Below are 13606 nucleotides of genomic sequence, written 5' to 3'. Positions count from 1 at the left end.
GGTCACAGCACATTCTTGGCATTTGTCAAGTACACCCTAACTTTCCAGGAACCCTCTGATAGTAAGAAACACTCATTACTTTCGGATAGAGTCATAGATGTTATTAAATTACGAAGTCACGGGGCGCCTGGGTGGCGTAGTCGGTTAAGCGTCCGACTTCAGCCAGGTCACGATCTCGCGGTCCGTGAGTTCGAGCCCCGCGTCGGGCTCTGGGCTGATGGCTCAGAGCCTGGAGCCTGTTTCTGATTCTGTGTCTCCCTCTCTCTCTGCCCCTCGCCCGTTCATGCTCTGTCTCTCTCTGTCCTAAAAATAAATAAACATTGAAAAAAAAAAAATTAAAAAAAAAAAAAATAAAATAAATTACGAAGTCACATGTCAAGCCCACTCTAATTAAGAACTTACAAGGAGAGGAAAAAACATAGAGAGCTCAATGAGTTTGATTCATCCCAGTTATTTATTAATAAAAAATAAAGCTTCATTTTTAAAATAAGTAATTTTAATTTTTTTAGTTTATTTTTGACACAGAGAGAGCACAAGTGGGGGAGGGGCAGAGAGAGAAGGAGACACAGATTCCCAAGCAGGCTCCAGGCTCTGAGCTGTCAGCACAGAGCCCAATGCAGAGCTTGAACCCATGACCCGCGAGATCATGACCTAAGCTGAGGTCTGACACTTAACTGATTGAGCAACCCAGGTGTCCCTAAAATAAGTAATTTTAAAATAAAAATAAATCAAAGGGGAAGAGATATAAGGCATTAAAAATAATAGTAGGACAATAATGTCTATCAACACCTAGGTTATTCTAAATTTTCCATTCTAGTTATCCTCCATCTAATTCAGTTCAACAAACATTTACATATATCTTCATTTTGTTTGAAAACAATACTACTAATTTAAAAGATCTATCCAGGGGCGCCTGGGTGGCGCAGTCGGTTAAGCGTCCGACTTCAGCCAGGTCACGATCTCACGGTCCGTGAGTTCGAGCCCCGCGTCAGGCTCTGGGCTGATGGCTCAGAGCCTGGAGCCTGTTTTGGATTCTGTGTCTCCCTCTCTCTCTGCCCCTCCCCCATTCATGCTCTGTCTCTCTCTGTCCCAAAAAAAATAAATAAACGTTGAAAAAAAAATTTTTTTTAAATAAAAGATCTATCCAGGTCCACCATCCCTTACCTGTAAACCTTGGAGTCAGGTAAACTCCGGAATTTGGAAATTTTGGGACTTCAGAAAGTTAACCAGTATATAAATACCCACATCAAGTGAAATAAAGACAAAATTTAAATAGCCTAACACCAGTTGAAGCAGTTTTGCTATAGAATGAGATCAGTCAATACAGGTTTGTCTCTAAATCAAATATATAAAAACATGCAGAAGTTTTTTGTCTTGTTTTTGATTTTGTAATACTAGATATGAAAGTTGCTTCTCCTTACAGTATTGGCTCATCAAGCATAGTTTTCTCATTCATTGAGTCTCCTCCTGTATCCTGCTGTTTAGGGAGAAGACAACTAATGCTCTTAAGAGCTTCCTCTACTGATGGCTTGGTTCCCTCTGGCACAAAAGCTGGAGCAGGGACGTTGTGGATCTTTGTCTGATTCAGTTGAGCTAAAAACTACTACTATGAGTTAGAATAGGTGATTTATCTACGACACATTTAATCTTTACATTAATCTTATTACATCGTGTCTTTACTAACCCTCACTTTACAGACGAGAAGACAAAAACAGATAATTTTGATAAATAACCTTAAATTACATAGGTATTTAGAGTTAGATGGAAGATTCTGACCCAGCTGATCTGACCCCAATGTCTGTGCTCTTAACCATTATGCTAGTTTGTTTACAATGTTTTTTTTAATGTTTATTTATTTATATTATGATAGAGAGAGGGCATGAGCAGAGGAGGGGCAGAGAGAGAGAGGGAGAGAGAGAGAATCCCAACCAGGCTTCACGCTCAGCTCGGATCCCAAATCGGGGCTCTATCTCACAACCATGAGATCATGACCTGACCCAAAATCAAGAATCGGATGCTCAAATGACTGAGCCTCCTGGGCAGCCCTGTTTACGATGGTTTTATCTTTGAACAGCATTGACTGATACTTTCTCAATAGTCACTTTCTTCTAGAAAGTTGGGTTCTTACTATCTTTAGTTGAATATGCATCAGTTTCTGAAAGTCTCTTCTGGCAAATGTTTTAACAGATATGCTGAAACTTATTTTCATGACTCCCTACAGTTGGGCTATTTATGGGTGGTTTTTAAAAATATTTATTTAGGGGCGCCTGGGTGGCGCAGTCGGTTAAGCGTCCGACTTCAACCAGGTCACGATCTCACGGTCCGTGAGTTCCAGCCCCGCGTCGGGCTCTGGGCTGATGGCTCAGAGCCTGGAGCCTGTTTCCGATTCTGTGTCTCCCTCTCTCTCTGCCCCTTGCCCGTTCATGCTCTGTCTCTCTCTGTCCCAAAAATAAATAAACGTTGAAAAAAAAAATTAAAAAAAAATAAAAATATTTATTTATTCAATAAAAGTATATCTTTGAGTTATCTGAAATAAATATCATAGATGCAATAAACTATATCATCAACTCAAGAATATGCTCCACACATAAAAGTTACATTTAATTTGTTGAACTCTGTTAGCACATATTTATGAACATGATAGCAAGGTTAATTTTAGATATTTAAGTTTAATGAGTTTAATATTTACTTGTATCATGTGAATTTTTTAATTTATTACATTTAAAATTGGTTGAAATTTTTATAAATATCTGGAATTTTTATATATTTTACAGCCAAATCAAATCATAAAAAATTAAAATATTAAATTATTTATGAAAAAATCTTATAAATCTTGTTTTGTTGTCTTCATCAATCTACCAAAAATTGTTTATGGAGTTGCTATAGATCTTGTAGGAATGAGACAATGCAAAAATGAAGAAATACTGGAATAAATAACCTATTCAGTAGAAAAGAATATACCTCATAACATACTTATCTTAAATACAGTTTTAAATAAAAACAAATTGACCAGATGGGAGTTTTTCATAAGGAATACTTTGGTTTCCTTTATACTGTACATAGTTGTCATTGTGTTTTTAAAACTATTAAATATTTTAAAAAGTGAATAAAACAGCTAGTTTTTATCTTTTGTGTGAAAAGTACTTTTTATTTAAATAAGACTTGGTTCTCAGTAGATATTATTATGTGCAAGATTATTTTGACATCTTCCATATATTTCAGTGAAAAACTACTGATTCTAATTTTGACATGTTCTGGTGTGCAATGTTATATTAGCTGTCTTAAATATAAGTTATCCTATATAACTATGATGGATAGATATCTTTTTTTAAATATGAAATTTATTGTCAAATTGATTTCCATACAACACCCAGTGCTCATCCCAACAGGTGCCCTCCTCAATGCCCATCACCCACTCCTCCCACCCCCCATCAACCCTCAGTTTATTCTCAGTTTTTAAGAGTCTCTTATGGTTTGGCTCCCTCCCTTTCTTTTTTTTCCCTTCCCCTCCCCCATGGTCATTGGTTAAGTTTCTCAGGATCCACATAAGAGTGAAAACATACGGTATCTGTCTTTCTCTGTATAACTTATTTCACTTAGCTTAACACTCTCCACTTCCATCCACGTTGCTACAAAGGCCATATTTCATTCTTTCTCATTGCCAAGTAGTATTCCATTGTGTATAAGATGCTCAACGTCACTCCTCATCAGGGAAATACAAATCAAAACCACACTGAGATATGACCTCATGTCAGTCAGAGTGGCTAAAATGAACAAATCAGGAGACCATAGATGCTGGAGAAGATGTGGAGAAACAGGAACCCTCTTGCACTGTTGGTGGGAATGCAAACTGGTGCAGCCACTCTGGAAAACAGTGTGGATGTTTCTCAAAAAATTAAAAATAGATCTGGATATCTTTCTTAAATGAGTAAAACAAAGCAAACTTTTTGCATAGGTAAATTTTATATACAGCACATACAGATTCTGGAAATTCATCAAATGTATCACAATCAAATAATAATAGAAACATCCAGCATAAGATAGGATAAAATGGGAACTCTATAGGATCAGCTGTCCTTTGAACAATATTCAAACTGCATTCACTGTTTTGTAATATATTTCTATTATAATCCCAAACTTCAAATCAACTTTGCTTTATTCCAGCATCTTTGGAGAATTTCTCTACAGTAATTCCTGCCACAACTTCAGGTAAGTACTAATGGCATTTTTTTAAATGTAACTTGGGGGTGTCTAGGTGGCTCAGTTGGTTAAGCATTGGACTTCAGCTCAGGTCATGATCTCAAAGTCTGTGAGTTTGAGCCCCACATTGAGCTCTGTGCTGACAGAACAGAGCCTGCTTGGAATTCTCTCTTTCTTTGCCCTTCTCATGCTCTTTCTCTCAAAAATAAATAAATAAACAAAGAAAATTATACACACACACACACACACACACACACACACACACACACACACACATATATATACACACATGTATGCATATATTGGTGGTCATCAAGCTCCATGACATTAGAAAAGGTTATTTTTAATAGCCCTTTCTAAGACATTTATTCTTCATATTAAGAAGTGTACATTTGGTTAAGAACAATATAGTTCATAATATTGCAGAGTTCGTAATACCTAGTTACACATACCAAGGGCATGCATCTTTAATTTCAATGTTCCTTTCATATTTTAAACTCTATTTACATATGGTGTATGTATGAGTGTATGTATGTGTGTGTGAGAGTGTGTGTGTATGTATGTGTAGCATTCTAAAATGTGGCTCTAATCTTACAGGCTTGGAGATGAATCCCTAACATTTATAAGATCACTAGGAATAAAGAAAACAGCATTTAAAAGAGAAACAAATGATGACTTTCAGAATATATTGCATTCTTGAGAAAGGAAAATCCAAAGCTTAATGTTACCTTTGCTCTGTTCCAGCATTTTCTTACTCCATCTTTCTAACTATAATTGATTGCTACTGCTCATAAAATTCAGAACTTCACTTTGTCTCACCAAGATCATACCACTATCAAAAGAGTTTGCTTTGAGAAATTGTTAATAATTCTAAAATTAACCTAGCTGATCTTATAATGTAAAATTATTATGTTGTAGAAAAATTATTTAAATCAAATTCAGGAGATTTAAACATCAATCCTGGCTCTGCCAATTACCAGAACCACTGGACACATCTCTTTACCTCTCTGAAAATCTACTGCCCATAAATTGCAGATAATAAAATTGTTCTGAATATTTCAAAGTCATCCCAAATATCAAATTTATACATAAATGATTTTTAAAGTATAAATTGTTATAGAAACTATAAATATATTACTTTCAGTATTATCTATTATCATGACCATTTTTATAATATTTGAAAGATCTACATTTTTTAAAAGTGTCTTCTTGGGCCAGGTAGTATATTTTACCAGCATTGCCTCATTTATTCCTCAGAATGATCCTTTAGAGAAGTAATATTTCTTTCCACTTAAAAAGAAATAAATAATAAGCAATGTGCCCAGAGTCACATAGCTACTAAGTGTCAAACTGAGGAATTAAAAGCAATTCCTTTGGACCTCAAAGCCCATGGTCTAAGCATATCTCAAGCTTCTGCTTCACATAACATCATATTAACCTAGAAAATTTAAGTCTAATATCATTAAGATATTAATGAATCCTTGCGTTTGGTTATTGATCATTGAATAACATCTTCTCTACTTAGAAAATAAAAGATGACTTAAAATCTAAATACCTCTGCTCTACAATTCTAAAAACCAATGGAAACATAAAAGACTTATTCTTGGATCCAGATACAAATGACATTTTCTTAAGTTAATAGATAATCGTAATTCACAGTAACTTTAAAAACTCTCAGGTTAAATATTAAACACAGAGAATACACAATAAATTCTTAATAATCAGCTTAAAAAGGCAATAATTATCTTAACACCATTTCTTTTTATAGGCAGGCTAACAACCGGCTGTCCTCTGGCAACTCCAGGTCAGTTTAAGTCATTTTATTTATACCTTTTTAAAAAGTTTTTACTTGTTGTGTTTTAGGCTCTTGAGAATTGTCTGCTAACACAGCAGTTAATGTTACTCTTATTTTATGAATAATAAAATTGCGGCATAAAAGTGTGCAGCTTTAGCCTAAGATTTCACCAAAAGTGAGCAATAATTTAAGGCTTATGCTTGGATTATCTGACCTCACGCTAGTCCTCCATTAGAACTCTGGTTATTATCTGACACTAAGAATGCCACCAATAGGATCAAAATGCTTTCTAGAGGGATGTAGGTTTCATCAGATGTGAGGGATTTTTCTTCTTTGATTATTCTGTCTCCATACAAAGTAGAAATGCTAGCTCTCTCAACACAATCCAGGTTGCCAAACCAACACCAAAATAACTTTAGGTTCATTCATTCAACACATTTTCAGTAAGTGGCTATCTTGTGCTAACTCTGAATATGTACCTTTGATGTGCCCATTTATCTGCATTCCTGGTAATTGTCTACTGTGTCTATTTGTCAACTAAAGTGCCTTCTCAGGTCCCAACTTAATCTTCATGTTGAATGGCCTGGGTGTGTCCCTTACCTTTCAGATAAACTCCAAAAAGGAAATATTGTACATATCTTCAGCTCCTAAGGTAATACTGTCATTTTTATGTCATTAGAATTCATATCAAATGTTATATAAATGCAAAGAAAGAATATTTGTAAAACTATAAATGCCCTTTTGAGTAAGACTTAATAATTGTTGAGTAAACTTGTTGACATGATGTTTGAAAAGCAAAGCAATACATGAATCATTAATCAAAATCCTTTATGAGCCAATCCATCACACCTCAAAATCCACAGAGATTGTTTACAGTAGGAAAAGGCTGCCTGGAGTTGTATTTAGGTGTGAACCCATAGAGCAATACAGCTTACTAAAATATAAAGTTGTTCTTTATCACACAATCTCTTTTCCAATGTGGAAGACTATTTACAGCATTTAAAACAACCTTACAATACACTTTCAAACAAATGCTTTTAGGATTAATAATGGTTAATTCCTTTAGCCTAAAAATAAGCTGAAAAAGTAAATTTAGTATATTTTGAGAAATATCTTTCTTTGTATTTTTTTTAAAAATTTTTTAACATTTACTCATTTTTGAGAGAGAGAGAGCATGAGCAGGTGAGTGGCAAAGAGAGAAAAAAGGGAGACACAAAACTCAAAGCAGTCTCCAGGCTCCTAGCTGTCAGCACAGAGCCCAACGAGGGGCCCGAACCCACAAACTGCAAGATCATGACCTGAGCCGAAGTTGGACACCCAACTGACTGAGCCACCCAGGCACCCCTGAGAAATATCTTTCTAAAACTTTGAAAGTCAGCAACAAATAACCAAATTTGTGCCAGTTTTCTATTTGCCTATTGGTTTACTGAGTGATTCCTATAAACCATAGTATGAGGACATCTTAGCTGTTTTAAAATGCCTTAAAAGAAATGTGTGGAGGGGCGCCTGGGTGGCGCAGTCGGTTAAGCGTCCGACTTCAACCAGGTCACGATCTCGCGGTCCGTGAGTTCGAGCCCTGCGTCAGGCTCTGGGCTGATGGCTCAGAGCCTGGAGCCTGTTTCCGATTCTGTGTCTCCCTCTCTCTCTGCCCCTCCCCCGTTCATGCTCTGTCTCTCTCTGTCCCAAAAATAAATAAATTTTGAAAAAAAAAAATTAAAAAAAAAAAAAAAGAAATGTGTGGAAAAAAATCCATGTTAGAGCAAGAAAGCCTTGGACTTAATGTAAGTGTTTCTCCCCTCCTATCCTGAGGACAAACTTGTCAAAAATACAAGAAGAGGTTGAACTCTGTGATCAGTTTTCTCTGTCCAGAGGAGATGGTGAACGGGGGACACAAAGATCATGGGAGTGATACTTCCCTCATACCCTTCTTTCCTGGGAAGTGAAGCAAAAATCTCCTTTCCCACATGTAAGCTACAGGGATGGGATCAATATACATTTAGTCCTATCTTTCACACTTTAGGCATTGGATATTTAAAATGAAGACCAAAAAAAACAGCATACAATCATTGAAAAGGCATAGCCAAGTCCATCATTAACTAATTGCACCAATCACTATATGTGGTGTTCAACAAGCTACCTAGTCTTTATTTCTTTAATTTTAGACTAACATACATATCTGAGAGAACAATCATGAGAATTAAAAGAGAGATAACACCGATAACACCGCACTGTCTCAATTCATGACTGATGCAAAGTTAGATTCCTTCTCCCTTTCCCCTTCTGAGTTAAACAGGAAAAAAAAAAAGAGTTGCAATACTTTTTTTAGAAATATTTCAAAAACTAAACTAAGGTTAAAACAAGATCATTGTACCTGGTAATGTTCATTTAATCTGATCTTTTATTTGACTAAAAGAACTCCATTTCCAAAGCTTTCTTATTATTGGAAACTGTATCGAATTACTTTAATCAATCCTCAAAGAATCATACTAAGGTAAGGAAGTGGGAACATCTTATATTCCCTTTTTTACTGGATCCATGAGTCCCCAGTCATCCATTCCATTTGTGCCTCTCATACTGCGAGATGCTATCGATTTATAGAGGGAACGAGGCAATTACACTTGAAAACCACAGTTTCCAAGCAGTAATTTATTATGAATATGCCTTTCAGGGATGTTAAGTTTATTCTCATCTTTATGTGCCTGGAAGACAGAGTTTGAGAAAAATCAACAAATGCATGCATCATATACCCGGCATTAGTGCTATTATAAATTCTGCCAAAGAGAATTTTTGTATGATAGCGAGTACAAAGTCCATGAGGATTATGTCCTATTGTTCAACTGCCTTTGTTGCCAATTACTGTAAAGTTTTATTAACCCATTTGGAACACTGGAGGAGGGAGATGGGAACTGGGATTGAATTCCACTGATTGATTTCTTGGCTGCTACAGCCAAGAGGGGCTATTCTGGGCGATTGTTCAAATGCTTGAAGGATTTCTAGAATATAGCTTGTTCTAGTCTTTTGTTGCTTACTACGTAGGCAATGATTGCAGAAAAACAAAAGTTTCACTATTTTGGACTTTCTCAGTTTCATACAAAATGCAATCTTGCTCCAATACTACTATGTGGAGGGGATTGGGGATTGGAAGAAAAGAATTGGCTGATTTAGTAAAGAACATGAAATTGGGTCAAGAGAAGCTAAGGTAGAATTACACTCTTCAGTTGAATTGCCCAAGGACTAAGACACAGGGACTTTATCCAACACCAAATGGAACTTTAAGTATTTTTCTTTCTCTGCATTTGAGAGAACAGCATGTATATTGCTAAGCACACTCCTAAAACATCCCTTTGCATATGACACCAGAACTGTTAAAGTATTTTTCCACTGTAATTTTACTTGGATTGACCAGCCATGGTCTTGCTAAAAAGATGAAATTAGTTATATCGAAGTTGAAAAGAATTTCTGTAAGGGGATATCTATTTTGCCAATACAGTGTAGAGAAATAAACTTAGTCTCTAAAGGCAGGCATACATGGATTCAGACTCCACTTTCACTGCTAAGTATGTTATAAGGGCCTTGAGCTGAACTTGTCTCAAACAGTTTTGTCCACCAAGAATTATTATCTCCATTTAAGTAACAGGAAAAATAAAAATCCAAGATTTCCAAAACATGATTTAAAAATTATTATCTTGTAGGTAACACTCCTTGTAACTGGTTTGAAAAACAAAATAAATGGATTTCTGTCTTCTTATCCTCTACCTGCCTAGTACAGGGCCTGCACAAAGTAAGCACAGGAGATTCCTCACCACAAATCACTCAAAACTGTTGTGGCTTTGGATTATTCTGGAGTTATCACATTCGGTTTATACTGAATCATTCATGGTACAAATATAAATGGACAATTAAAACCTTCCATTTGCAGAATCCTAAATAATACTAATTAATAGGTAGGTTCTTACAAAATGCCAAAAGAAAAATATTATGCCAATGATAAAATACCATATAGATATGAAAATGCATGCACACTTTTTTTGCCCACTCAAGATAAGAGTAATTAATATTCAGGTAATTTGTTCACCTTCTAGGAAACAGAGCCAATTATTATTCTCTCTGTGCACATTTCTTTAAATATAGTTATTTAACTCCTTTCCTAGAAATTCCCTATTGAGAAGTACAGTACAGACTTCTTACAAGAGAAATACCAGAGCAAAATATTGTGAAATGAAATGGCAAACAAAGTAGTACACAAATTGAAGAACTCTAGTTTTAAGAATGGAAGGTCATTTTTTTTTTTTTTTTAATTTTTTTTTTCCAACGTTTTTATTTATTTTTGGGACAGAGAGAGACAGAGCATGAACGGGGGAGGGGCAGAGAGAGAGGGAGACACAGAATCGGAAACAGGCTCCAGGCTCTGAGCCATCAGCCCAGAGCCCGACACGGGGCTCGAACTCACGGACCGCGAGATCGTGACCTGGCTGAAGTCGGACGCTTAACCGACTGCGCCACCCAGGCGCCCCTGGAAGGTCATTTTTAAAAACTGGCTAAGGGGCGCCTGGGTGGCGCAGTCGGTTAAGCGTCCGACTTCAGCCAGGTCACGATCTCGCGGTCCGTGAGTTCGAGCCCCGTGTCGGGCTCTGGGCTGACGGCTCAGAGCCTGGAGCCTGTTTCCGATTCTGTGTCTCCCTCTCTCTGCCCCTCCCCCGTTCATGCTCTGTCTCTCTCTGTCCCAAAAATAAATAAATGTTGAAAAAAAATTTAAAAAAAAAAAAAAAAAAAACTGGCTAATTTCTGTGAAAGTTAATGTTGTAGTGAATCGTTTTGTTGGAAATTATCATCATATATGTGTATACAAGGAGATGAAAGAAAGACAGAACACAAGGTAAAAATACAATCTGATAAAATCTCCAAATGTTCCATCCTTATGTAACAATTATATTTATATTTTCTATATCGGTTTTGATATGAAGAACTTCTCTTTCTTCATGGACAAAGGCAGCTGAAAGGTGCTTGTGAAACAGAGTCTGGGAAAATAGAGTACAACCCAAACTAGAGTACCTAATATTTCCACCTTCAAATCAAAATACTTCAAATTAGAATCATTTTCTAATCCCCCCAGGGGTTCCTCTTATAATTACTGTGGTGACTAATGACCATGAATAATTCAATGGGCCACTCCAAAAGTGTCTTTTTTTCCACCTCTCCAGTCAGGAGCACATCTAGTCACCAAAATTCATCTATTCCACTTGTAAAATAGCAATTGTACTCTCCTCTACCAGGGCCAAGTTGCTACCCTTATCCACTAGTAGGAGCTCGTCGGAGTTCCAATCCTTAACCACTTTCACCTTGACCATAAAAACAGCTTCTCAGTTGGCCTCCTTACTCTACTTGATTTTCCACTTGGTCCCAGGGTTGCCTTAATGACACATGGACTGACTATACCACACATATGCAAAAAATTTCAGAAAAAATATTTCCGTCATTTAACAAAAATTAAAGAAAACTCTTTTAGACTTGACACCAAACTCCCTTCCTGCCATGGCCTTCACAAATATCGAGATAAGTTTAGACTTACCTGTGTTCCATATATTGATGTGTTTTGTCACATCACCATGTATGCATTCCATATTTCCCTCTCCCTGGTACATTTCTAAGAATCCTTTAAAACCTAGTTTATATGAAGATGTTTTCAGTTTCTGACTCAAAAGGAAAATAATTGCCTAACCCTTGGTGCTCCCATTGCACTTTTTTATACCTCTTTAAAAAAAAAAAAAAGTTAATGAACTAGTTTTTCACTAAAGTCCAAGCTTCATGAGAATAGAGGCTATGTCTTAGTCATCCTTTTATCTCCATTCCTTAAAAATTTTTGACCTAAATAAATAAACAATAAATACTTGTGTAGTGAATAAATGATCATTAATAAGATCAAAAGATCCCAGTTGTTATCACTTGCAAGTGTGGCTTTGATGCTCGATCTATAGAGTTCAGTAAGCCACAGACAGACATGTGAATCATCATGAAGTTCCCATGAGAAGCATTAGGACAGACAAAATTATACATCTTCTTAGCTGTATTCCTCAATTGCTCCTTTAAATGGTAAATACTTAGAATTCTATTAACTACTGTTAAAATTATATATAGATTTCCTAGAATAATGCTTTTTTGTTATTTAGCAAGCATTTATGGAATACTATCAATGCTATGCCTTTCTTAGATTAGGGATTCAATGACTAAGGACTCTTATGTAAGTATCTCATATATATCAACAGTTGTAATATGCTTTTGGGCTTATTCAATACCCTGTTTACCATTTTTTTATTCCCTTAAATGGGGGTGCTCTGTCCTTTACAATGGCTGTGATCTTTATCGTGTCCTGTTTTAGATGTTAGGTGATCGATCCATGAATTTCCCACTGGTTTATATTCATTTTAATTAGAGCCAATTACAAAAGTCTAATTTAGTTGAATATATCCCCAGCAATACTGTCCATAAATGTCCCAAATTAGGTATTACCTTAGTAGATTAATTGACACATGCACTTTCATTTTCTCAATTAATTTTGTGGAACACAAGGAGAAATTTCAGAATCAAATATATTTTTAAAACCCAGCAGATGGCAGTGCAGTGCAGAATATTCCATTTTTAAGTATCGCACTTAATTTTTCCAAGTTAATTTCTAGAAGTAAAATGTGTTTCTTGATCCATGCCTGCATGTAGGCATATGGAAGAGGAGCAGGTGAAGCACAAGACAGGCTGAGGATAGCAAATGGATCGGATTCTGGTCAGAGAATGGCATAGAATTCTTCAGGGCAATGTTTGTATCTTTCCCACTAAGAATCTCTGACTCAAGAAGCAAAGAAATACTGAATGGAAATAGCGATTGGGTTTATTCATTGCTCAATGTAGCCATGTACTGGGAATTTTAAGTGTTTTATTCTACTATAAAATGGCCATCACCAACAAATTTTGTTCTGCAGAATGTAAACGTTACTTCAGCCCCCATATTTTCAAATAATAAGTTTATAAGTAAATGAAGTGGTTACTGGATACTGCAGATAATGTGAAAAACATTCCAACAAATTGCCCCGCAGAACACGTATAAACAATCGTAGGAGGTGTAATCATTAGGAGCTAAATGTCCAAACTATAGTATTAATTTATCAAGGTTAAAATCAAGAAATTAAACATTCATATTCAACATCTATGAAGGAATATATATCTTCTTTTCCAAATTTAAAATTCTAAGCTTCTTTTACAAATGACTAATTAATTAAATGAAATGAATATTTACTTTGGAAATTGAAATACATGCTCTGAGTAAAGACCTAAATGACAAAAAAATACGTAATAAATATCCAAACGTTGTACATATGGTTGGTAATTAAATGTACTATGCAAGAAATTTACAAATTCAATCTTTTTTTTCTAAAGGAAATGTCTCAATAGAATGCCTGCCTGGTTCTAGTCCTTGTGCTGATGCTCTAAAGTGCATAGCAAATGATTTATTTTGTGATGGAGAAATTAACTGTCCAGATGGCTCTGATGAAGACAATGACACTTGTGGTAAGTAATGTCCCCCACATTTTCTCACCCCACTGCTTTTTCATCCTCCCTCAC

The 13606-nt window shown here is 35.8% G+C and overlaps 1 protein-coding gene across 1 annotated transcript in view; it reads left to right on the top strand.

Moving 5' to 3' along the window:
• Positions 1-13606, top strand: part of TMPRSS15 (transmembrane serine protease 15) — a 126553-nt gene that overhangs the window by 17692 nt on the left and 95255 nt on the right. Inside the window, exons 5-7 of the mRNA XM_086676348.1 lie at positions 1399-1469; positions 5926-6004; positions 13421-13552. Coding sequence (XP_086532474.1) covers positions 1399-1469; positions 5926-6004; positions 13421-13552 — 282 coding nt within the window. The remainder of the gene's footprint in view (positions 1-1398; positions 1470-5925; positions 6005-13420; positions 13553-13606) is intronic.

This window comes from Puma concolor, chromosome C2, assembly GCF_028749965.1.
Source record: "Puma concolor isolate L17-30 chromosome C2, mPumCon1.1.hap2, whole genome shotgun sequence".
In the NCBI taxonomy this organism is placed as follows: domain Eukaryota; kingdom Metazoa; phylum Chordata; class Mammalia; order Carnivora; family Felidae; genus Puma; species Puma concolor.
Note: the sequence above shows the minus strand (reverse complement) of the source record. Positions and strands in the feature narration are given on the sequence as shown.